This window comes from Mustela lutreola, chromosome 11 (genome assembly GCF_030435805.1).
Source record: "Mustela lutreola isolate mMusLut2 chromosome 11, mMusLut2.pri, whole genome shotgun sequence".
Taxonomy (NCBI): Eukaryota; Metazoa; Chordata; class Mammalia; order Carnivora; family Mustelidae; genus Mustela; species Mustela lutreola.
This window is the reverse complement of record NC_081300.1, coordinates 26,680,548-26,705,821: the sequence shown is the minus strand read 5'-3', so window position 1 is coordinate 26,705,821 and position 25,274 is coordinate 26,680,548. Positions and strand designations below refer to the sequence as shown.

The 25,274-nt window shown below is 38.2% G+C and overlaps 1 protein-coding gene across 8 annotated transcripts in view; it reads right to left on the bottom strand.

The window, feature by feature from the left end:
• Nucleotides 1-25,274, bottom strand: part of PIAS2 (protein inhibitor of activated STAT 2) — a 90,694-nt gene that overhangs the window by 25,340 nt on the left and 40,080 nt on the right. For all 8 annotated transcript variants that reach the window (XR_009345746.1, XM_059138779.1, XM_059138785.1 and 5 more), the window contains 5 exons: nucleotides 17,874-17,924; nucleotides 17,653-17,743; nucleotides 7,689-7,823; nucleotides 5,387-5,492; nucleotides 3,914-3,987 (listed from right to left, as the gene is read on the bottom strand). Coding sequence is in view for 7 of the 8 variants with exons in the window: in XM_059138779.1 (XP_058994762.1) it covers nucleotides 3,914-3,987; nucleotides 5,387-5,492; nucleotides 7,689-7,823; nucleotides 17,653-17,743; nucleotides 17,874-17,924 (457 nt within the window). In the remaining variant the exon portion in view is untranslated. The remainder of the gene's footprint in view (nucleotides 1-3,913; nucleotides 3,988-5,386; nucleotides 5,493-7,688; nucleotides 7,824-17,652; nucleotides 17,744-17,873; nucleotides 17,925-25,274) is intronic.

The window sequence follows — 25,274 nt, the reverse complement described above, 5'->3', positions numbered from 1 at the left end:
CAAGAGTCTCAGGGCTCCCAAGTATCCCTGAGCCATGCTTTGGGAACTTGGTTTTTTTCTTCTTCTTCTTAGGTACCACCTTCATCTCTCCTGTCACTGCCGTAGAATTTCCACGATACAGAGAACTGAAAACATTCACAACTATAGAAGCTACTGATCCTAAATTTAATCCTAGTGGCTCACAAAAGTTAATGAGCATTTCTCAAGTTTAAAAAAGCATTTATTACCAACTGGCCAAATCTGATTAATTTCCTAATACTGATCATGGCGTGTCAACAAAAGCAGCTTTGTATGCTTAAATTCTATTTAGTCAGATAATGGATGGATGGATGGACTGATGGATGGAAGGAATGGTTCCTAAACAATGCAATACTCTTTTTGATTGCTAAAATATTTTTTAAGTTTTTACTTAAATTCCAGTTAACATACAGTGTAATCTAAGTTTCAGATGTTATGATATAGTGTTATGTTGTTTTGATATAGTGATCCAACACTTCCATACATTACTTGGTACTCATGACAAGTGTGATGTGCCCTTAATTAAGTACCCTTAATTCCCCATCACACATCCTCTCACCCGCTTCTCCTCTGGTGACCATCGGTTTGTTCTCTATAGTTAAGAGTCTGTTTCTTGGTTTGCCTCTCTTTTTTGTCCCTTTGCTCGTTTGTTTTGTTTGTTTTCTTTTTTAATTTTTTTAAAAGATTTTATTTATTTATTTATTTGACAGATAGAGATCACAAGTAGGCAGAGAGGCAGGCAATGAGAGAGAGGAGGAAGCAGGCTCCCCGCTGAGCAGAGAGCCCGATGCGGGGCTTGATCCCAGGACCCTGGGATCATGACCTGAGCCGAAAGCAGAGGCTTTAACCCACTGAGCCACCCAGGTGCCCCATTTGTTTTGTTTCTTAAATTCCATGTATAAATTATATCATATATAGTATCTGTCTTTCTCTGACTGATTTTGCTTAGTATAATACTCTCATGCTCTACCCATGTCATTACAAATGGCAGGATTCCATCTTTTTTTTTAATGGCTGAGTAATATATCACAATCATCAGTCGATGGACCCTTGGGCTGCTTCCATAATTTGGCTATTGTGGATCATGTTGCTATGAACATCAGAGTGCAATGTTATGTACAGAGCACCTAAACTGATTTTTACTTCGCTGTAGCCTAAATGCATCTACGTAAATTAAGACTGTATATAGTAAAAATGACCCAAATCAGTGGATCCAAACTATATATGAGTCAGAATCTTAAAAGATAAAATCAAACCTAGCCCCCTTTTCTATCCCCCACCCATCCATCTTTTCTCTGCAGGAAAGACAGAAAATCACTAGCTTATATCACTAAAATTGATAAATTTTAAAAACTGTAAAATTCAGACACTGTTCAGAAATATAATTATATACACTTAGATCCCTCCCTCGAACTACAGTAAAATTGCCTTCCGTAAGTCCCAAGGACAGAGGCTTTGGACTGCACTTCCCACTCCCCAGACTCAAGTCTACTCTGAATCATTTTACAAATATACTGTGAAACGGGACAAACACTTCTCCCAGTACCTGACAGCCATCATTTTCTGTTAGCTTTCTTATCCCAGGGTTCACGTCTCATCCTTCCAAATGCTTACGATCCACTCTGTGCTTCTGTATTTCCTAGCACCACTCCGGATCCGCTGCTACTTCTGCAGCCAGTAGGCTGCACTCCTTTCTGCTCTTTTCAGCTAATACTGGTATTACCTCCTCCTCTCATCATCTCACTTCTGTCATCCATCTGTTAAATCTGATCAAAACATCTGTTTGGTGTTCTAATTAACATGTATCATAGACTACAGTTAGCTTCAACTTTGTGTTAACACTACTACAGCCTGGAAAGTACCACTTACTCTTTTCTTAGAAAGTGCTGAAAAAATCAGGTAGTGTGATTTTTTTCAAAGCTCAAAAGACAGTCTGCAAAACAGACTTAGTGAAAAGGAACTGTTCCCTATTCTTATATAGAAGGAATCTTAACCGCTCTGATATACCACTTCCACTATTTTGAAAATCTGAGAATCTGTTAGTATGTCAGTCTCTTATGTTTTGTTTGGGTTGTTCTCATACAGAATAGCACAGTGTTTTTTTAAAAAAAACAAAAACAGAAAAAAAAACCTTTAAAAAACAAGGTCAAGGAGACAAGACAGAAAATGGAATCTTACAACCGTTAGAACTCTTTAGGTAAGCTATCCAGAAGCACTTTCTACTGACAGAATAGTGTGCTACTAAAACATAGAGGAAACATGAGTTCCCTTCCCATGTTGTGATTATGCCTAGAATATAGCCAGTAAACAACATTTGCTCAAAATAGGGTTAAACTATAAGAAAACTGTCAATATACAACTGTTTTTGACCAACAAAATGGCAATCTCCTGTGTCAATTTAATATCCATTCTAACACGAGAGGGAGGAAAAGAGTAATGTGAAGACACTCCAAAGAAATCACATCTCAAGGTCTGCACACAGCATGGGGGTAGAAGAGGAGGTCCTGGGTCCAAACACAAGCCCTCTTGGACCTCTGCCACCACTTCAGGCATTAATGCTCCCCACCACCGCTGCTGGAACAGCAGACTTTCTTCTCTCTGGATCTGACAACCACAGGTTCACCATTTCTAAGCAATCCAATTTCATGCACTTCTATTCCTTTTCAACAGAGCTAAGTTAGTTTAAGTTAAAGATAAAAAAATAAATTCAGAAAGAAAGAGATCTGCAAACATCACTTTCCAGGGTGACAGAGAGGTGAACTTATATAATAAGGGTTTTTTATATTTTAGCCCAATTTGGTATTATGGTATATTGTTAAGGTATCTGGAATAATGTCCAAAGACCAAAATTTTTATCCTTGTTTTGCTACTAACTGTGTGATGTGGGCTATCCAAGCACTTTTAGTCTCAGTTCCCTCAACTACAAAATGTGAACAACTCTTCCACACAGGTTTGTTAAGACAGTTAAATTAAGAAGCACATCATGGGAACTCAACAAATTATTCCTTTCTCTCTCCCTCTCTCTGACACAATTCTCTCTCCACTTAAATACTATACATTTCTCACAATGGTGGCTGGTCATGAGGTTCTCCCAAAACTACATTCCTGATTCCGTGACTTTTCTCATAAATTTCTTTGCATGTGGAAAGGTTCCCCTCCACGAGTACTGATTTTAGAGAAGACTTCATCCACTATTCCTGACCTCTCCCTATGCTTAGCAAGGTTACATGTGGTATGTATATCTTCGTTTTCTCATGTGAGTTAGTTTTATCTCTCAAAGTAGACTATTAACTTTCTGACAAGTTCTTATCAAGTCCTCCGTATTTTCGCCCCCAAATTAGCTCAGTAACAAGAACACAGGAGGATCTGAGAGTTGCTGACCGATTTCCAATCCATAGTCTCTATATAGAGACATAAAATTATTATGCAACTAAGAAGTGCATTACAAACAGATAAAGGCATCTCAAACATTCTAATTCATTAAACCAGAACCATCAATTAGCATTTATTAGGTGATAGTAATTTTACTGCTATTTTTCAACACAGTCTATATTCTGATAAAAGGAGCCAACTCTCTATTCTCTCTAAATATTTACTATTAGCTGTGGACTATTTACAGCAAAAAAAAAAAAAAAACTGTGATAGATTATTCTGAATTTAAAGCTCTCTTTCCTTTTCGAAACAATACCCTTTTAGGTCTCTCCTTGCTTAGTCATTGTTTGAAGAACATTTGCATTCTTTAGAATTATGTTTAATCATTAAAATTCCTGAACGGGAAAATGACAAAAGTTCTGAATTCTATCATAACGTATCATTCATTCCCACACTTACTTATATAGGAAATTAGTCATTTATAAAAACTGAAACACCCCGCAATGATTTTGGCTTTACTTACAGGGCACATCAAGGACACCCGAAGGCTAGTTGTAGCAATTTCACTATCAGGATCTGCAGTAAGTTTTTCTTTAACTTTAAAAAGAAAAAGAATTTTTAAAAAAAATTTTTAACTGTGATATTCTGAACAGGATTACAGAAATAGATATCATCTTATTTAAAGTTTCCCAAACACTTTGATTAGGTCAAGAAACTAAAAAAAGGAAACAAAAAACCCCCAAAATGTTAAGTATTCATGTAAAAACACAATCATACTTCCAGTATTAGGTTAAAGAATTACAAACTTGAAAACTCTAGATTCACATGTTTGATTGCATTTTTTAAATAGTTTCTTTCTAAAAGTAAAATTGCAGGTAAGGAAGAGTTTCGAAATAGACAACTATATAAGACCAAAGAACGATATAACAATTGGGAAAGGAACTTGCAAAGGAGCTGTACTTGGGAGCTTCAATGCTTTCCTCACACACACTCAGAGGACTTTTTGTTACAGGGTATTGGTTGTTTCCAACTATTAAATTTGTAAACCGAAAAAGCCAAATACTCTCATACTTCCTTTGACAACTGAAAACTGCAAGAGATGTGCTAATGTCTCTGTAGTTTGATTTTCCAGGTAATGTATACAGGTTAAAGTCTCTACAAGGTCACAAACATATGCATGGCCTCTAGGTGGTTAACACTCAACACCATCATAGAGAAAAGGCAAGGAAATGGGAAACTGGAACTGCAGTGGAATGAAAAAATGGAGGGAAGTGCTTCCTCGGCTTCCAGCTCTAGGCAGGAAGACCGCTACTCTTAAAGAGATGAGAATGGTTTATGTACAAGAAATGCAAACCATTTCAATAGCCCTACTTGGCTCCCTTTTCAATCTGTAGATCCTTTTCTCCTTTCCAGTTCATCCAGCGTTAAGTGAAGTAACTGGGGGAAAAATATTGTCTTTCCCAGAAAAATGTCTTGTTCAATTAAGTTAAGTTACTGAATTATTTACAGTCTGAGTTAGACTTTTTCTCTATTATTATACATTATGAAAGCAAAGTAAAAAATAAAACCTCTGAGAAGTCAAATATTATTGATAGATATCAGCACTTCTTTTGCAAAAAGGGCGTTCTCGTTTAGGATTTTTTTAAATGTACATTGCATTACACACTGGAGGTTCTGAAGACTTGCACTCCTATTTGCGAGTCAACATACGCATCAAAATTACCATCAACCTGACATTTACCTAAATAAGTTTGCATAAAAAAGCCCAAAATCAGACTAGTTGGGATATAAAACTGATCCTTAGGAGTGATTTCTAAGAAGGGCTTTTCATTACAGGGCTCTGTTCAAAGGAGTATTTTTAACTCAAATTTATTTTAGGTTTTTTTAAATAATTCTTCACAAATTATTCCTGTATTGATGTATATTTGAGGCTTCCTTTTTTTTTTTTTCCTCCATTAAAGCATCTCAAATGCTCAGTTTTACAAACATTACTTACTTAGTGCTCTGGAATGATCAGGGTTTCTAATACCTTTCATTTTTAATCTCTGTAATAACATGGCTGATGTGAGCTGTCGTACAAGATATACAGACATGGAGTAATTCTACAAAGAAAGATAATCTGTATTAAAGATGAGAGATAATAGCCTATTTACATAAAATACCTGTCTAAGAAACTCTGGTTTCTAAAAATAACATTCAAAATAACTTTCACAGGAAGGTCAAGGACTGGGAAGGGAACAAAATCAACTTAGCTATTTTAGGGAAGATAAAACTCAATCACATTAAAGGTATTTCTCAATCATTTATCACTTTAAAACATCCAAGTGAAAGATAACATATCTTAGATCTGTAGTTTTCAAACTGTGTTTCTAATTAAGCAAAACTGATTATCCTGGGGTCATCGTGGCATGAATGAGAATGTACCCTCCCGGAATGCCCACTTCTAACTAAAATTTTGTTTTCATGTAATGGGACTGTCACAATATTTTCACTGAAGAATGGGTTCCACTGCAGAAACAAAGTTTAAACACCAGTGGTCTGAATTAACATTCAAATCCAGAGTTTCAAAGTTCTAATTCTGGCAGAAGAGACCACCTCATACATGGCCTTGAACAAATCTTCAAATGAACCCAGTATCAGCTTTCTTCGGAGAAAAACTTTTGACAAATTAACCCCTGTTTCCAAATGCACATTTTATTAGGGAAGGGACAGCTACTGTAGTATTTAAGACACACGAAGAAATGATAAAAATCAAAAAGACAAGGCCAGAAAATAATAGCATCCAGTCCCATACCTCTTAGATCTGGCACAAAGGAACCTTCGTTAGCTATTTATAGAGCTATGAAGAGATGAAATAGAATTTTACCTACATGCTAAAAATCTATCTTACTATTTCACTACACATATTCATTCAATTGATCCTATAATAAACAAAATACTTTTAATAGTTACCAAGCCAAATATTGTAAATATCATTTTAATGTCCTGCAACAGTCTTTTTAAGTATCTGAATACTCAATACAGTATGCAAATTTTTAATCAATTAATCATTTTAATTACATTTTAATTAATGGAAAGTATATTACTCCCATTACACAGCAAAAAACCCTGCCAGATCTTCAATGTCTATAATTGTTTACTCAAAAGTATATGTTAATAATTACGTCAAAAAGATACATTCTTCTATTCAAATTTCTCGCATAAGCTTTAAAGCATTAATACCTGCTCATTTACCAATGACTCTTGCATTTGCAAGATTTTACTTATCTTTAAACGGGCCTCAGGAAAGTAAGCAACTTTGCCAAAATCAAACCGTGGCCAAGTTGGGACTAAGATAAGATTTTCTGAATCCTTACCCAATGCATCACTATACTGCACAGTTTGTACAAATGAAAAATATTAGGATCAGTGTCCTATGATAATACAGACAAGTTATGATAAAAATCCAAAACTGAGAGCTCAAGAAAACAATCATTAGAGAGATAGTAATATTTTTTTAGTCCAAATATTAATACAAAGCTATTCTTTATGTCCTCAACTCTGCAACTGCCTTGGTGTGACAACCAAAAATTCCTGCTATGAACAAATGACTCAATTTCTCTGTCAATAAAATAGGAATATTACCCTTTACCAATGAAATAGCAAGACTAAAGTTGATGTTCAGAAATTAACTGAAATCTCTTTTGACATTCTATTATTTCTATATATAAACAAACAGTTGTAAGACAGAAATCCCTTGTTATATTAGTCAGTATCCCATAACTAACATAACACATTTGAGATTAGGAATTAGTAGAAAGCCAGGTTCATCAACCTACAGGTATTGGGAAAATAATGTAATTTTAAGTAAATATTTTCATATGAGATTCCCAAATTATCTGAAGTGACAGCTGTTCATATAAAAGCTGGAACAGATTATTTCCAACCACATTTAACCATTTTCCTCAAAGCCTGATAAGCTTTGCCCCTCTTCATAAATACATAACATTACCCAAAGTTTCCAGTTTCTTAAAACCCTACTTAAACACATACATAAACACAATTGTGATTCAGGCATTTCCTTAAGAAATAATTACACTCACTTCTTTTCCAAGAAAATAAAGGGATGACACTTAGGACATCTTGAACTTTTCAACCCTAAGAATCCCTACATCTCCACTCCTGAATTGAAAATCACTGCTTTTCAGGAATTAAGATCAGAAAACTAAACAGGTTAGAGCTAGTACCCTGAGCTAAGACAAGACAAATCAACTCCTAGTGAGATCACTTTCACGCGCTACCCAGAAAAGAGTCTTTACCTTTCCGATTTCTGATGCCCAAGAAATGGAAATTTGGTTTGGCACAGCTGAGGATAACCTAACTAAAGATGTAATATTCAAAGGACGTCCAGGGCGCTTCTGTTCAATCCCATTTTTAGGTGGTGGTGCATAACCCTAGAACCATAAGAGAGAAAAATAATTTTAAATTCTCTGTTGGGGAATCAAACAATTTTCTCCAAGACAGACATAAGTTTGTCTAATTTCCGTTACATAGATCCAATACATATTCTTTTTTTTTTTAAAGATTTTATTTATTTATTTGAAAGACAGATATCACAAGTAGGCAGAGAGGCAGTCAGAGAGAGAGAGAGAGAGAGAGGGAAGCAGGCTTCCTGCGGAGCAGGGAGCCCGATGCGGGGCTCGATCCCAGGACCCTGAGATCATGACCCGAGCCGAAGGCAGCAGCCCAAACCACTGAGCCACCCAGGTGCCCCGATCCAATACATATTCTTATTTTATCCTGGAAATCACAAAATCTTCATCCTAAAGTCACCAATCCAAAGAGGAAACAGACCTTTTAAGAAATACTATTATTTCACAAGTTCAGAAAAGCACCAAAAAATGTTGCATCATTAAAATGAAAAATACTAACATCTTGCCATACTATGAATCTTTTTCCTTTTTATAATGATGAAGTCCCAGAACCTAAGTCAGGTTCGGTGGGGTGAGGAGGTTCGGAGCCGACGACTAAAGAAAGAATTCTTAAGACGTCATTGGTGCAAAATGGTGGTTTATTAAAGCACGGGGACAGGACCCGTGGGCAGGAAGAGCTGCTGCTGCCCCGGGTTGTTAGGAGTGGTTGGTTATATACACAGGAGTTGGGTAGGTGAGGACAAAGGGGTGTCCAGAAGGGCTATTGGGGCTAAGAATACTATCAGGATATTGAAGGCTTAGTTGCTATCAAGTAAAGACAATTGAAAGTCTGGTGGAATGTTACATTCCTGCTATCAAGCATCCTTGTTAATGAGATTTAGGTTTAGAAGAAATTTAACTTTATTTACTTTTCCTTCTACCTCCACCTCCTTCGGTTTTTATGGAGGGGAGGGTAACATTAGGCTTGAGGAACTGAGTTCTGTGTCTTTGGAAATTGGGCTATTGATAAGGTAACTTCTTTGTTGTAATCTCAAGGACATTTGTAAACCAAGGGAGACTCCTGTCTTGCAGGATTGTGATCTCAGCAAGTTAACTATTTATCATTTTATGGCAGTCAGGGGTGCCTGAGGAATGCTACACCTATGGAGGGGAGCGGATGAAAGGGGGGGGGGGTGCAAGGCGCCAGCTCTTGCTTTGTCCTCAGCCAGCCTCCTGCTCCCTCATCAATAAACGATAAAGTTGTACCTCTTTGTATTAATCTATCGTAGGAGCTCCTATTTAAAACACATTCAAATACTGGGGATGGGAAAGAGGGAAAACAAAGTTTGGGGATTAAAGAACAAATTAATGCAAAAATAAATTACTGAAGCTACATTAAAATAAACTTCCTCGCATAGCGAAGGAAGCAATCAACAAAACTAAAAACCTGCTGAGTGGAAGATATGTGCAAATGACATATCTGATAAAGGGTTAGTATCCAAAATATATAAAGAACTTACACAACTTAACACTAAAAAAAAAAAAAAAAAACACAAAAAACAAAACCAAAAAAAAAAATTTTTCAGTTAAAAACTGGGCAGAAGATGAACAGACATTCCTCCAAAGAATACATACGCGTGGCCAAGAGATAAAAGAAAAGATACTCAACATTACTCATCATTGGGGAAAAGCAAATCAAAACTACAGAAAGATTATCGCCTCCCACCTGTCAGATGGCTAAAATCGGAAACACAAACAACGGTTAGCCAGGATGTGGAGAAAAAGGAATCCTTGTGCACTGCTGGTGGGAATGCAAACTGCTGCAGCCACTGTGGAAAATGGTATGGAGGATCCTCAGAAAATGAAAACAGAACTAGCCTACAATCCAGTAATTGCACTAGTAGGTATTTACTAGAAGAATACAAAAACATTAATTCAAAAAGATACATGCGTCCCTATGCAGCATTGTATACAACAGCTCAAATGTCCATAAATAGAAGAATGGATAAAGAAGTGGTGCTGCATACATACAATGGAATATTATTCAGCCACTGAAAAAAGGAAATCTTGCCATTTGCAACCACGTGAATGGAGCTAGAGTATACAGCTAAGTGAAATAAGTCAGAGGAAGGACAAATACCATATGATTTCACTCATATGTGGAATTTAAGAAACAAAACAAGTCAAGGGGACAAAAAGAGAGAAACCAAGAACAGACTCTTAACTATAGAGAACTGATGGTCACCAAAGGAAGGAGGGTGGGGGCACAGGTGAAATAAATTACAGGGATTAAAGAGTACACTTTTCATGATGAGCACTGAGCAATGTATAGAACTGCTGAATCACTATAATATACACCTGAAATTAATATAACACTCTATGTTAACTATACTGGAATTAAAATTTTAAAACAATAAAAGATACAGATGTAGTGAAAAGAAGGGCCATCTGTACCCCAATGTTTATAGCAGCAATGGCCACGGTCGCCAAACTATGGAAAGAACCAAGATGCCCTTCAACGGACAAGTGGATAAGGAAAATGTGGTCCATATACACTATGGAGTATTGTGCCTCCATCAGAAAGGACGAATACCCAACTTTTGTAGCAACATGGACGGGACCGGAAGAGATTATGCTGAGTGAAATAAGTCAAGCAGAGAGAGTCAATTATCATATGGTTTCACTTATTTGTGGAGCATAACAAATATCATGGAGGACAAGGGGTGTTAGAGAGGAGAAGGGAGTTGGGGTAAATTGGAAGGGGAGGTGAATCATGAGAGACAATGGACTCTGAAAAACAATCTGAGGGGTTTGAAGTGGCGGGGGGAGGGTGGGAGGTTGGGGTACCAGGTGGTGGGTATTATAGAGGGCACGGATTGCATGGAGCACTGGGTGTGGTGAAAAAATAATGAATACTGTTTTTCTGAAAATAAATAAATTAATAAAAATAAAAATGAAAAAAATGCTCTCCATTGCCTTCTTTCCAAGTAGAAAATAAATGGTCATTTTTTAAACCAGAACATGTCAACAAAGAATAATCAGTATTTCAACTGGCATTAAATGAACTTGATGGCTGTAATACTGATATTTATGCTTTATTCTTTTTCTAATTACTATTTGTGAACCTTCCTTAAAATGTTCTTAAATCATCTGTTGCTTAAAAAAACCGAAGGAGCACAGCTAACCAGTCCTGCCACAGGAATAACATCATGACTGTACTAGGCAATGACAACACATTATAGCTTGCCACCTGGTCATCAACAACTGTAAGATACCTCTGGACTCTAGTGATGTTAAAAGTATGCAATGTTAGAAACAATGAAATACAGTATTGGTGGCATTACACAACAGAGCTAAGGAACACGGTCTATCACAACTAAGAAACCTCTTCACTGCCCCGTAGGAGTTATGATAGTAATTATTCAGTGGGAATACACCAAACTTGCAAACTACGACTTGCATCAAGACTTGGAAAATCATTAAAAACAGCTTGGGCAGGGAAGAAGGAAGGCAAAGAACATAACTTCAACAATGGCCATTACACTATGGAAAAGGGAAGTTGTGTGTGCGCCTGCGTACACGTGTACAGGAAAGTTATGCCCATCTCAAGTTATTCAAGTGAAATAAGACATAAACAATTCAATCTCTTATAAAGACTCTACGAATTGGTTCAATGAGAAAAAAATCGCAAGAAATATCAACGTTCTGGGCAATTCTGAATGAAACCTTTGTTTTATCTGTTTTCTGTCTTCTGGTATGTTCACTGGTAGGTTAGCCAAATAAAACAATGGCACAGGATCTGCCAAGACGATAAAAACAACTCATGAACTAGTCAAAGAGTAAACTCCCTAAACTGGAATCGAATCACCAATGTTTTCAGTCCGTCTGAAGAGGAAGAGAGCAACAAGAGAGGGGAGACTGGGCGACTACAAGAACGAGGTATTAGCAAATCTCAGCCATCTCAAGTATTTTAAATTTATCTCTACCCTACCCAACTAGTTTGATTTCACTGGCAGTTCTGAGTTATCTTTTAACTTGTATTCTCCTTCTGACCATTCTATCACCTCCATTCAGCCATTAATTACCTGGTTATTGAGAACGGGGTAAAATTGCAATTTTCTAAAATATGGATGTGCAGCTTTAACATATTTCTAATGATTTTCCATATCTAAAGCAAAAATAAATTTAAGTTCATTTGATAGGGGACCTCTGGAGGAAAGCTAAAAACCTTCTTTAAGAAGGCTGGTGGAGGGGGGTGCCTGGGTGGCTCAGTCATTAAGCATCTGCCTCCGGCTCAGGTCATGATCCTGGAGTTCTGGGATCGAGCCCCACACTGGGTTCCCTGCTCAGTGGGGAGACTGCTTTTCCCCCTCCCACTCCCCCTACTTGTGTTCCCTGTCTCACTCTATCTCTTTTTCTGTCAAATAAGTAAAAATCTTTTTAAAATGAAAAACAAATAAATAAATAAGCTGCAGGAGAGCCAGTAAAGATGTCAGTCTCAACGTAATGTTCCAATGAAAAATACACTCGAAAACCTTTCTGTGATGTACTGTAACGACATCCTACCTGACTTGTAACTGGGACAAAAGTTGACAGCGTTATTCCTTTAACATTTCCCTCTGGAATTTCCTAATTACTTCTACTACCACTACTGTAATACTGTCAACACAGATTTACTATTTTACTGTACATTATAAAAATGTTCAAGGATAGATATAAGTAGAGAAAACTACCCACCAGCCAGCTTCACTAATTACCAACAATATGTTTCCAATCTTGCTTCATTTGCCTGTCTCCACCCACAGCCCACCCAAAAATACACACCCCACACATATACACATTTATTCTAGATAATGCCATTTGACCCATACTTCTATACGGTTTTAATAACACCTTTCAAAAAATAAAAATAAAACAGTATCACAACCTTATAAAATTAACCGTAATTCTTAAAAAATTACCTCGTATCCAGTGTATATTCAAATTTTCCAACTGCTTCAAATATCTTTATTATTGAAAATTTTCAAACATAAAAAAAGATGGGGCATCTAGCTCAGTCGGTTGAGCATCTGCCTCCTGCTCAGGTCATAATCCCAGAATCCTGGGATTTGCCCCACGGCAGGCTCCCTGTCAGCAGGGAGTCTGCTTCTCCCTCTGCCCCTCAACCTGCTCACCTACTTTCTCAAATAAATGAAATCTTAAAAACTATATACATATATATGAGAAAGGCATAATGAACTCCCATATACCCATCACCCAATTCAATATACATTTGTCATAAACAATCTTTACTTAATTAACCTCACTCCTATTCCAGATTATTTTAAAGCAAATCCCAGGCACATCATGTTACCCACATATATAGCCTGGTACATAAGATGTCCCTTTACAGTCTAATTCAGAATCCAAACTAGAGCCTCACATTGTGGTTAGTTGTCTCTGAAGTCTCCTTTATTCTACAATAATGATTTTTATTCTCCCCCACCCTCTCTTCTTCTTTTCCACTGTCATTTTTTGTTAAAGATACCAAAACTTCTGACCTGAAGAATGACCTCATTTTTTGCATGAGGCTTCCTCATGGTATAAAGTTCTGCTGCTCCATCTCCTGTAGACATTTTAAGCTGGTAGCCAGTTATGCACGCTTGATTTGATTCAGATTTGAATCTTCAGACACAAAACTTCATAGGGAATGTTAGGTACTCCCCACCATACCACATCATGAGGCAAATAATGAGTTTGCCCCAGTTTACAGTGATGTCAAAACTGATGAGGAATTCAGCCTGACCCTGACATCAGCCTGACCCCTCCATGGTAACATTCCCCATCAAGCTTTGACCTAATAGTTTTAGCACCCATTGATGGTTACCTAGATCGATTATATAATTATGGATTTGAAAAGAATGGCTTTCTAATCCATTATTCCTTTTATTTATATTAGTTAAAATGTTTCCATAAAAAAAACTTGACTGTGCACATGTCTGACTACTCTGAAATCAATGACTCTCTGCCTTTATCAATTTTTAGAATACTGAATTAGTACAACTTCCAATGGTTTATTTCAATGTAATTATAAACTCAATCATGTATTTAATAGCTCTGCGTCTACTGTAGTAGTATCTTTTAGATAATCCCATCTTAGGCCACAGGAATCTGGTTAAATTGGGGGACAGAAGTGTATGTTTAAAAGAAAATACTGACTTTACCTCAGTCAAGATTTACTGTGAGGCAGACCATTTGCGTAACTAATGCATAAAGGAAAAAATATATATGAGAAAAAAGAAATCCATGAACACAGAAACAGAATATATTAGGATAAGAGGGTGAACACCAAGAAGACTTCTGACTACATCAAGAGGAAATATTTGATTTCTGCCAGCTGAATTGCAGCACATATCCTCTTCATTCTACAAAATCTTTCCAAGTAACACTCCCCACTGTCAACCCAATTCTACGATATCCCACAACGTTACAGCTCCACAGATTTACAGAAGCTTCTCAAAATCTATTTAAAAAGAAAAACCATTCAGCCTCTCAAAATCATTCTAAGCAAAGAGGGTCTTTTTCCTCTTTCCTTTTCTTCTGTTCTTAAAAACAAAATTTTCTCATCTTCTATCAGTTTGTACACTGGCAGCCCTGGGAGCCAAAGACGGGAAAGGGGGGATACTCTCAGAGACAGTTTCACTTTTATCTGTCCATGCTATACATGTCATTCTACAGGTCCTGCTGTGAGCTGCTTACTGTTGTCCTTATATTAAGGAATCTTAATCCCTGTATTAAGGGATCTGAAAAACTGATGCATTGGGGCACCTGGGTGGCTCAGTGGGTTAAAGCCTCTGCCTTCAGCTCAGGTCATGATCCCAGGGTCCTGGGATCAAGCCCCACATCAGGCTCTCTGCTCAGCAGGGAGCCTGCTTCCTCCTCTCTCTGCCTGCCTGTCTCTCTGATTATTTGTGATCCCTGTCTGTAAAATAAGTAAATAAAATCTTTAAAAACAAAACAAAACAAAACAAAAAACTAATGCATGAAGGCATCTCCTAAAACTCACCATCCTAAAACTCATGGGTAAAACAGCAGAGGAACTGCTTTCATCACTATTTGACCCTTAAGAATCCAAGGACACATTGCTATTATCAAGGTAATGCTATTTCTCATTCAGCTTTCTCTTTGTTCATGCAGTATCATGGTTCCGTAATAACTGGATACTGCAGTAAGGTCTACACAGAGAGACTGGTTCCAGGATACAAATCCAAATACATTCATAGTTCTCATGGGAAATTCCATGACTGTGTCAAGCTTATTCTCTAGGATTTGCTGTGCAATAAACTAGGATCATGGGCAAGGATCACATGTCAAACTTCTCTGTGACCTGTCAATGTTTCTTACAACTGGAACAAAGTCCCTGAGAATCTCCATGCTGGTAAGGAGTTCAACATATTAATTTCTAAAAGGTCAGTAAAGTTTCCTCTTCTGAGGCTGCAGTATACTCCCATGATTTTCATAAGCCTGCTTCATGCTAGTAAAGGCTCTATATTTCATTACCCCAATCAGTAGCAATTGTGGATCAAGAAGTGGTTTAAGGAGTTTTCTATCAGTTGCATGTAAATTTACATCAGCTGTTCCACAGAAGGTCACAAAGCCAAAAAGCCTCTTTGGGAAAGTCTGGCATTTGATCTCTGGGATGGCCTGATTAGGTCAGGAAAGCCCCCCCACCCAAGCCCCCACTGCTTTCTGTTTTTGAAATCTATCTTTCCCTTTGTCCTAAGGCTCCCTATTTTCACCTCCTTCACAAAGCCCCTGGGGCCACTGAAGGCCCCTGGCTCCAGAGGCAAGGACCAGACTCACTAAACAGTAACTGATATATTCACAAACAGTCTAATATAAGCACTGAAGGTTTAGTTGGTGCTTTGGGAAAGAAACCAACAGTTTCTTTCTACCAGAAAAAGTACTCAACTGCCTAATTTCTTCGCTCTCAAAAGGACTGAAGAGTGACACATTCAGAGATTTCCATAGATAGAGCTCATGGATGAAAATGCCATCCCAAAGAATAACACTGCTCCATTTGGAGTATTTTGTGGAACCTGTAACCACCATATTTTCTGCAGCAATGCCAAAGTTTAGGTAGAACCTCACACATTTCAGATAGTCCCCATCATTAGCACAGCCGCATGATACTGGACAGGTCTTCAAGGTAGGCCTAGATACCAAAAAGATCTTCACAGTTAGATCTTCCAAGGGTGGTGAGAGGGTTAAAAAGGAACAAAAATGAAGGTCAAGGAAATTTTAACAGGTCTCAGACAAAGAAAACTGGGTATGAATGGTCACTGAAAGTGTGTAGAGGCATTCCACAATCTGTGATTTTCCTGGGATTCCCTCATCACACATGTGGCCATCCACTGACATTGGGTGGCCTTCAGTTGCAAGGAAAATTGCCTCTTCCCTTCATTCAGATCTTTGTATGATCTATCCAGACAAAAGACAGTCCCTAAGAATCTACTGTTGCTCATTGCCAGAAACCTGAGAAATAAAATGTCCCACCTGGGTCTTGAACAAGCATGGGGCCATGTAAGCATTTCTCCTGACCAACATCTACTCCATCTCTGCAATTTCCTCGTTCATTCCCAAAGGACTATCTCAAATGACTCAGCCCCACAGACATCTTTCAAAAAGAGCCAAGCAGCAACAGTGCAGTATTGCTCAAGCTCTTTAAAATTCATGAATTAGGTACTTCTCGGGTCTCTAAATCCACAGGCTATCAAGAGACAAAACAGGACTCCTAACAATCAAGTCAGATATTTGACTACAAGGGATTGGCTTTGGCCATGGGCTGTCTTCACCTTTTGGCGGGCGGGGGTCGTGGGGGTGGTGATCAAGACAACCATCTGGTTCTGGTAGAGCCCAGAGTCCTTAGACCACATTGTCCAGTCTGCTCAGCTATTCATGTGTGTTGTTAATATACTTATTCCAGAGCCAAGCCTTGTGCTCAGCAGGGATACTAAACAGCTCCTCCGTACCCCAGCACCTCCTTCTCTGTAGTCTCTGCTGCTGAAATGGCAACTTAGCATCCTCATGAAATTACTGTTTCTCGCAGCATATTGTGGATGAAATGCACCTCCACTTTGCAAGGCTTGACAAACAGGCCATGCTCTCCTACTTTTCCGACTGTGGCTTCGCCAGCCTTCTACACGGTTGCACTAATTACTGACTTATTCCAAGCCTCAGTGGAGACAGATATACAATCCAGTTCAATAATTCAATGTTATTTTAAGATGAGACTAAAAGGATCTGAAGAGTCCAGAATTATCTATCAGGCCAGAAACAGGCTGTACACACTATGTGTGCGTGTGTGTGTGTGTGTGTGCATGCGTGTGTGTATCGTAAGTGCTGAAGCCGCCATACTGCTTCACTGCTTTAACAAAGGGCTGTCAATCAAATACCGTTGCATCCACCCACCCAGGTGTGCACATCATGACCCAAACTTGGAATCCTTGCTCTCCACATCCAGTCGCTCTCAGCAGCCTCCACCTTTTACCATCTACTCCATGGAGAAGGCCTAGCTAATTCAGATAACTACCACAACATGCTGCCCTATCTATGCAAGTCATGCCCTGTTATTATATCATTTGATACGATCCTAAGAGTCTTTCACAGCGCCCCTGCTTCCTGACACAAGGCATTCCAGGCTCACCTTTTCCATCTCCCCCAGACCTAGAATCAGCCACTTCTCCAAGGAGTCATGAATCCCTCTAGTGGAACAAAGTATTTAACGTGGATAATAAGTCTGCTCATTGGTACGGAGTTGTCATTGTTTCTTTGCCTTGTGAGTATTCAGACTAAACTTACATGCAAGCCTGGTAAAGAAAAAGCAACTTACAGGCAAAGGAAACAGCTTCCCATTTACTTTTATACATAGACTATTGGGATAGTTGTCTTCTTGAGGGCAACTTGTCTCTGCCAGGCAAAGTCTGTATTAAAGAAAAGAAAAAAAGAAAATTGTTCTTAAAGAGTGTACCCAAACATATTTACATATTTCAAGTTCATGACTATATGCACATAGATAGCAAGTATAAAATTAACAGAAAATTTCAAACTCACCTCAGCTGAACCTGGACTGTATAATCTCTCCTACCACCTGGCAAAAAATCCCTGTTGGAAAGACAAAGAAACTGGGTTGAGAAGGCACAATGAGAATTCACAGGAACTTTCGCACAAAAGCATTGTTAGTATTTTTTATCTTATTCCTAAAGATTAATACTCCCCTACCAATAGCACAAGACTTAATCAAAACACTATAGTGATGAGAACCCCTCATTTACTTAACATTTAGTCATGTCTTTATGGCAATTTTAAGGTATTTTCAATTCACAGGAACTTTCATGATGCAGTATTTATTTCAATAGGCAACAGATTTGGTTAACATGAAAAGAAGTACCCTCGGTTCTAAAGGAGATTAATAAATTAATTTGTTTGCTCATAATCGTTCTTACTTTGGCTGGGTATTTTATTTTATTTTTAAAGATTTTATTTATTTATTTGACAGAGAGAGAGAGAGATCACAAGTAGGCAGAGAGGCAGGCAGAGAGAGGGTGAGGCAGGCTCCCTGATGGGCAGGGAGCCTGACGCGGGCTCGATCCCAGGACCCTGAGACCATGACCTGAGCTAAAGGCAGAGGCCTAACCCCTGAGCCACCCAGGTGCTCCCTTGGCTGAGCATTTTAATTATGTGACTTTAAAAAAAAAATACGTAAGAACTCATTCACTAGACTATTGGTCTGGAATGCAGACCGAGCTTTAGCTTTTATAGTATGTGATTCTAATATAGAACCAAAATGGAAGAACGAGTGCCTAGAGTCTCAGCATCTCTATACCATGGCAACTTCATAATTAAGTATCCAAATAAGGACACAGAACCTCTTAGAATTTCTACATGAGAACCTAATAGAGTCCCATATAAAATATTTTTGGCACTGAACATTCCAAAGCCTTGTCACTAAGGAGCCCACAGTGAAGCAGCACTGTGATTGCTTGGGAGCTTGTCAGATATGCAGAATCTCAGACCCCACTGCAGACATACAAAATTAGAATCTGCACTTTATCGAGCTCCCCAAGTGACATGAATGCACGTTATAGTGTAGAAGTATTGTCCTTAGCAATTATCATCAATCTTGGACTCCATCAAGGAGAAGAGTACTAGAAAACAGTCCTTTCTTAAGAGTACATTTTGCCCTCACTTTGCTCTAACTGGGCCAGTCTTCTGTCACTATGTTCACTGGAAGGCAATAAAGCACCACAGTGACCAGCTTGGGTTCTACAGTCCCAAACTGTAGGACCTCGGGCAAACTATTTTTTTTTTTTTTAAAGATTTCATTTATTTATTTGACAGAGAGAGAGATCACAAGTAGGCAGAGAGGCAGGCAGAGAGAGAGAGGAGGAGGAAGTAGGCTCCCTGCTGAGCAGAGAGCCCGATGCGGGACTCGATCCCAGGACCCTGAGATCTGACCTGAGCCGAAGGCAGTGGCTTAACCCACTGAGCCACCCAGGCGCCCCTCGGGCAAACTATTTAACCTCCCTGTGCCTCTGTTTCTACATCTATTAAAGATGGAAAATTATGAAGCTGTTGCAATGATTAGATGTGTTAACGATACATGTAAAGTGCCTGGAAGTATAAAGTGCTCACTCAGCCAGGGTGGGCAGCCAGCTGCTATGATTATTAACTCTGCTTTTACTTTCCCTCGCCGGTAGCCTCCACCTTCTCAAATGTCTATTCAAAATATCCCCATGCTCTAGACAACACTGACCTCTTGTGAGTAACCCATATCATTCCCCTCATATAAATCAAAAAACGTTTCAGTCTGGGTGCTGGTTCAGCAACAAAGACACAGTATTTGCTCTCAAAGATCTCATGCTAGTAGGTAACAGATACATGCTACTAAAATAAAATGTGACAAATGCTACGGTACTTTACCAAAAAACAGGTGCTACAGAAAAGATGCAAGTTTTACTTTGTCTTAAAAGTTCAAGGCATTGGGGCGTGTGGGTGGCTCAGTGGGTTAAAGCCTCTGCCTCCGGCTCAGGTCATGATTCCAGAGTCCTGGGATGGAGCCCCGCTTCAGGCTCTCTGCTCAGCAGGGAGCCTGCTTCCTCCTCTCTCTCTGCCTGCCTATCTGCCAACTTGTGCTGTCTGTGAAATAAATAAATAAAATCTAAAAAAAAAAAAGTTCAAGGCATTTATCACAGTTCAGTCAAACTATAAAGTTAGGTTTGTACAGCAATGGTTCTGCCTGTATCTACTTAGACCCAATTTCACCATTAACAGTGACTTCACCAGTGCAGATTCTCAGCAAAAGGGAAGGGGGAAGATCAACCAGAGAAACCTAACAGAATCTTGTTGGGTTGGGAAACATAATCTGAAAAAAGAGCAATGGTAAAAGACATACTAAAAAGATAGCTGGGAAAATGATGTAAAGGGTTTTAAAGAGCTTGCCTAAGGATTTATACTTTATGCCAGTAAGAGAAATGAACATAAACTGGGGAATGCAATGTACTATATATGTCCACAAACATGAGGAGTAATTGAGTAAGCATCTTCTGACATTCAAATTTCTGCCAGTCACCATTTCTAGGAACTTTCACATGTTCATCTCATTCATCAAATATAAAGCAGGCTGTATGTCAGGCACTGTGACAGGCTTTGAGAATATAAAAAGGAGTAAGATGATGTTGTCATCGAGTTTGTAAATTCAAGTAGTCAAATAAATGCAATGAAGCTTTAAAAGAAAGTAAGTATGTAGTACAGTGAGACAAAGTGTGTGTTTGGGGAAATCTGGAAAGGCATCACAGAGAAGCTAAGACTAGAACTGGCCCTAAAATACACTTCAAGTTTGCCAAACAGAATGGGGAGGAAGAGAATATGCAAAGGGACAAAGCTGTGACAGGCCAGTTGCTGGGGAAGAGTAGAGTGACAGGAGATGCAATGTGACAGAAAATGAGTAGAACAAGATGTTGAAGAGAACTGCCAGGCAACAGAGTGTGGACTTCACGAGCTATCACTTCAGGGTTTTAAACACAAGAGAGAAAACACCGAATGGGCTTTAGAACGCTCTCATGGTTAGCAGAAGAGTTAGGGGACCACTGCAATTGTATCAGCAAAAGATGAGGGCTCGAAGGCTACTTAAAGGTAAACATCACTGAGTGGTATTTAGGCATAAAACAGAATTCAGTGACTGACTAGATACAGAGGCAGGATAAATAGGGCAGCGTCTAGGGTGGGGCCCAGGTTTTGGAATGGGGATAAGGCCACTCACCAGGGTAAGAAGTAAAGCAAGTTATGACACTTAATGCCCCAGCCACTGACTGAGGTGGTGATTATTTTTCCTATGTTACATTGGGTAAATAAGATTCAATGGGCTTTAGTAACTTACCCAGGGGCACAGAGACAGGCCTAAGTGGTTGGGCCAGTATTCACATTCCTTTTGGTATTATTCCAAAGACCATGCTAGCTCCCTAAAGGACAGAGTTGCATCATGTTTTAAATCGTGAAAGAGACATAGAAGAAGGATCAGTAGAGTGTAGCAAACCGACAGGACGTGGTGGATGAGGTGTGGGATAATACAAAGGGGGCTCTGTGTCTGCACAAATCCCACACCATTAACGAAATGGGTAGTGGGAAGAAATATACCAAGCACAAGTCTCCTTGAAGCCAGTTTATTTTTTCACCTTTGCACCCCTGGTACTGGGAACACTGCCTGGATCATAATAGGCAGCAAATAAATACATGCCATGAAGCTAAATGAATAAATGAAAGAACAAAAAATAAACAAGCAAGTTTGGGCAGAACGAAAGTTCAATTCTGAATGTGCTGTTTGATGTACCTGTGCGTCATCGAGGCAGGGACAGTGAATATGGACTCTAGAGCAAAGTGGAGATCTTGCAGCCAGCAACATAAAAATAACAATGCACATTCACGAAAACTATCAGAGAGTAGTGAGAAAGGAATCACAGACTGATTCCTGGGAACCCACAAGAGAAGTCAGTGTGAGAAGCTGAGACGGGATGATTAGGGAGGCACTAGTAGCAGATGGAAGTGGAGTGCTAAAACCAAGAAGAGAACTAAACTCAATGATAAATCTTCACAAGACGTAATAAGAAAAGAACAAAACAATCTGAACCTGAATGTGTATGAGCCTCATTTAGACCTTACTACCATGAGATGAGGGGAGAAGATGGATGCACAGCAGGAGTTCTCTAATTTGTCAGAGACTGGGAACACCTGGGGAGCTTTACAAACTGGGTTCCATCCTCAGAATTCTAACTGAATTGGTATGAACGAAACATGGGTATTCAGATTCCTAAAAGCTCTCAGTTGATTCTAATATGCAGCAAAGCATGAGAACCACAGGCACAGAAGTTAAATGACATCACAAGAAGTACCTCTGGATCCAAATCCAGCACATGTAATATGCTATGAAGTAAAGGAACCGTTTTTTTTCAAGAAGAGCGGTAAGAAATATTCTAAGAACAGAAACAGAACTCTTTGGAGAAGTGATCGATTCCGGAACTGGGACAGAGAAATTACAAAATGAACCTAGAGCACCCTTTGGTGCCAAAAAGTAAAGCAGTGCTCAGGAACCGTCGGAGACGGTTTGGCACAGGAGCCAAATGAAAGATCAGCCAATAGCCAGAGGTAGACCAGTCTAAACAACATGAATTAAAATTATCACAGCACTGCATTATAATCCAGATTACTCAAGAGCCTACGCAGATACAAGTAAATGACTGAATAAGTAAATGGGGGAGAAGGGACAGCTCTTCCTTACAAAATAACTCTAATGTGAAAAAAAATAAGGACATCAGAAAATCACTAGAATACAAGAGTGTTTATGACAAAGCAACTTCTGAAGGAAAAGATCCATCAGTGAATGCTAAATCAGTAGGCAAAAATTTGAAGAGGAACAGAATATGTGCCTTGTCTCCAAGTATCTCCCCCAAGATATTTATCACTAACGAAGGAAAAAAACACAACCCTATAGTGCCAAAATCTAGTAGAGAGTACCTTAACCAAGTGATCAATACTATGTAGTGATCAATAACATGATACACTAAGAATGGCATATAACTCGAGGTATTCTTGCCAAAAATGCTTAAACTCATGAAAAAATATCAGACAAACCCAGTATTTTACAAAATACCTGGCCAGGACTCTTCAAAACTATCAAAAGTTATGAAAGACAAGGAGATCTAAGAAACTGTCACAGACTGAAAGAGACTAACATGAAACTAACAATTAAAGGTTTGGGGATCTTGAATTGAATCTAGGAATAAAAGTTCATTAGCAAAAAAAACTTGTGAAATCTGAGTAAAACCTATAGTTTGGTTAACAGTACCATACCAAGGTTAATTTCTTGGTTTTGATAACTGACTATGGTTATGCAAGTTGAAGCTGGGTAAAAAGTATATCTATTTTCATAACTTTTCTATAAATCTATAATTACTTCAAAGTAAAGTTTTTAAAAAAATCTTGGGAGATAAATAAAAAGTAATTACATGGACCATGTTTAAATAAATGAAAATTTAAATTTTCTTAGAAACAACTAAGAAAATCTGAATATGGGCTAGTCACTGTTTTATATTAAGGAATTATTATTTTATTGTGATTATATTAAGAACTAATTAAAGATCCATCTTGAGGTATTTCCAGCTGAAATTATATGATGCTTGTTGATTTCCTTTAAAATATTTTAGAAAAAGGGCACCTGGGTGGCTCAGTCAGTTAAGTGTCTGCCTTCAGCTCAGGTCACGATCCTGGGGTGCTGGGATTCAGCCCCATGTCCTTGGCTCCCTGCTCAGCAATGAGTCTGCTTTTTCCTTTGCCCCTCCCCACTGCTGATGCACGTTCTCTCATAAGTAATATCTTTAAAAAATATATTTCAGGAAAAAGGTGGGGGGGTTACATCCAAACTGCCTAAGTGTTGATAATTACTGAAGTTGGGTAATGGGTACCAAACTTTCACTTCTACTCATTAGGGAGAAGATTTTGTATTATTTAATATGACTCTGGCTTTGTCTATATGTGTATGTGATTTACTTTGTCTTCTTTGGAAGGAGACCTACAAATAGCCTTCTATTTTTTTTTAATTTTTATACATAAGATACACAAAATTTATCATGTTAACTTCTTTAAGTGTATAGTTCTGTGGCATTAAGTATACTCACACTGTTATACAACCACACTACCATCCAGTTCTAGAACATGATCAAAATGTTTAGATGAGATTTAAATTTTAGTCATTCATATTTGGACTACTTAATATAATTCACATAGTTCAAACTTCAAAAACATATAAAAAGGATATAAAGTGAAAACACAGTCCCAACTCTGGCCCTGGCCATCCATTCCCCTGTACAGAGGCAGCTGATCGGATCTGTCTAGACATATTTTAGACACTTAAGCAAATTACACACACATCTACCTTTTTAGGGCAACTGGTAAGTTATTCACATTTTGATGGTTTGGTTTTGTTCACTTACAAATGTACCTTGAAATCTGTATCTTTATATCTGACACACTCTAAATAATCTCCTTCCCTCAAAGATCCACGCAACATTCTTGAAGCCTTCCCAGACCACCAACGTTAATAGTAATCTCATCCTCCTATAAATCAGTTATTTGTAATTACTAAAATTGGATCTCTTCATCTGACACCGTGCAATGCCAAGACCATTTTATGTATATGAACTGGTTCATTAGCAAGAGAAGCTGTACTATGTAATATAGTAATTTGTACCTAATACAGAGTAAACGACCTCAAGCAAGGGATCATCACTGAATAACAAACAAGACTTAAAATTAATGATAAGGTTTTGGATATAAAATATAATTTTAATAATATAAGTTATTTTAAAATTTCAATTTGTTCTATTTATTTGTTAGTTGGTTTATTACTATCCCCAAGATTGAAAGTACTTCCAAATTTATAAAAACTCACTGCAATGTCTTGCTCCTGGTGAAAATGAACCACATCAGGCTACATTCATTTTACATCTTTGATAATTTGCTCCTCTGGATTTTCTGTTTTCTGAAACTCCTATTATTTTGGGTATTGGATCTTTTGGACTAATCCTTGTACTGCTCATAGAGGAGGAGCATTCAAATGAACAGCTGAAAGGAGGCAAAGACCTCTCCTCTGCTCAATCTTCTACTTTTAACTCTACAGTCCCAGAAAAATCATTTAACCTCCTACAGCCCAAATTTGTTTTTACTAAATCTTTTAAGAATGCAATTTTAAAGAGTCACATGCACATTATTAACACCAAAGAGGACTATATTTTTAACTGGAAAAGTATACACTATTTCCTTTTCTTTCGTCTTACATCTTAGCTCATTTGCTCTTTATAAATGTGTCTATTTTGTTCCTCCAATTTTTCTAAAAGGCAAAGCGAAGAGTACTTTCCATAATTGTTTTTAGATTTCTACTAATTTTATAGTCTTGGTGACCAC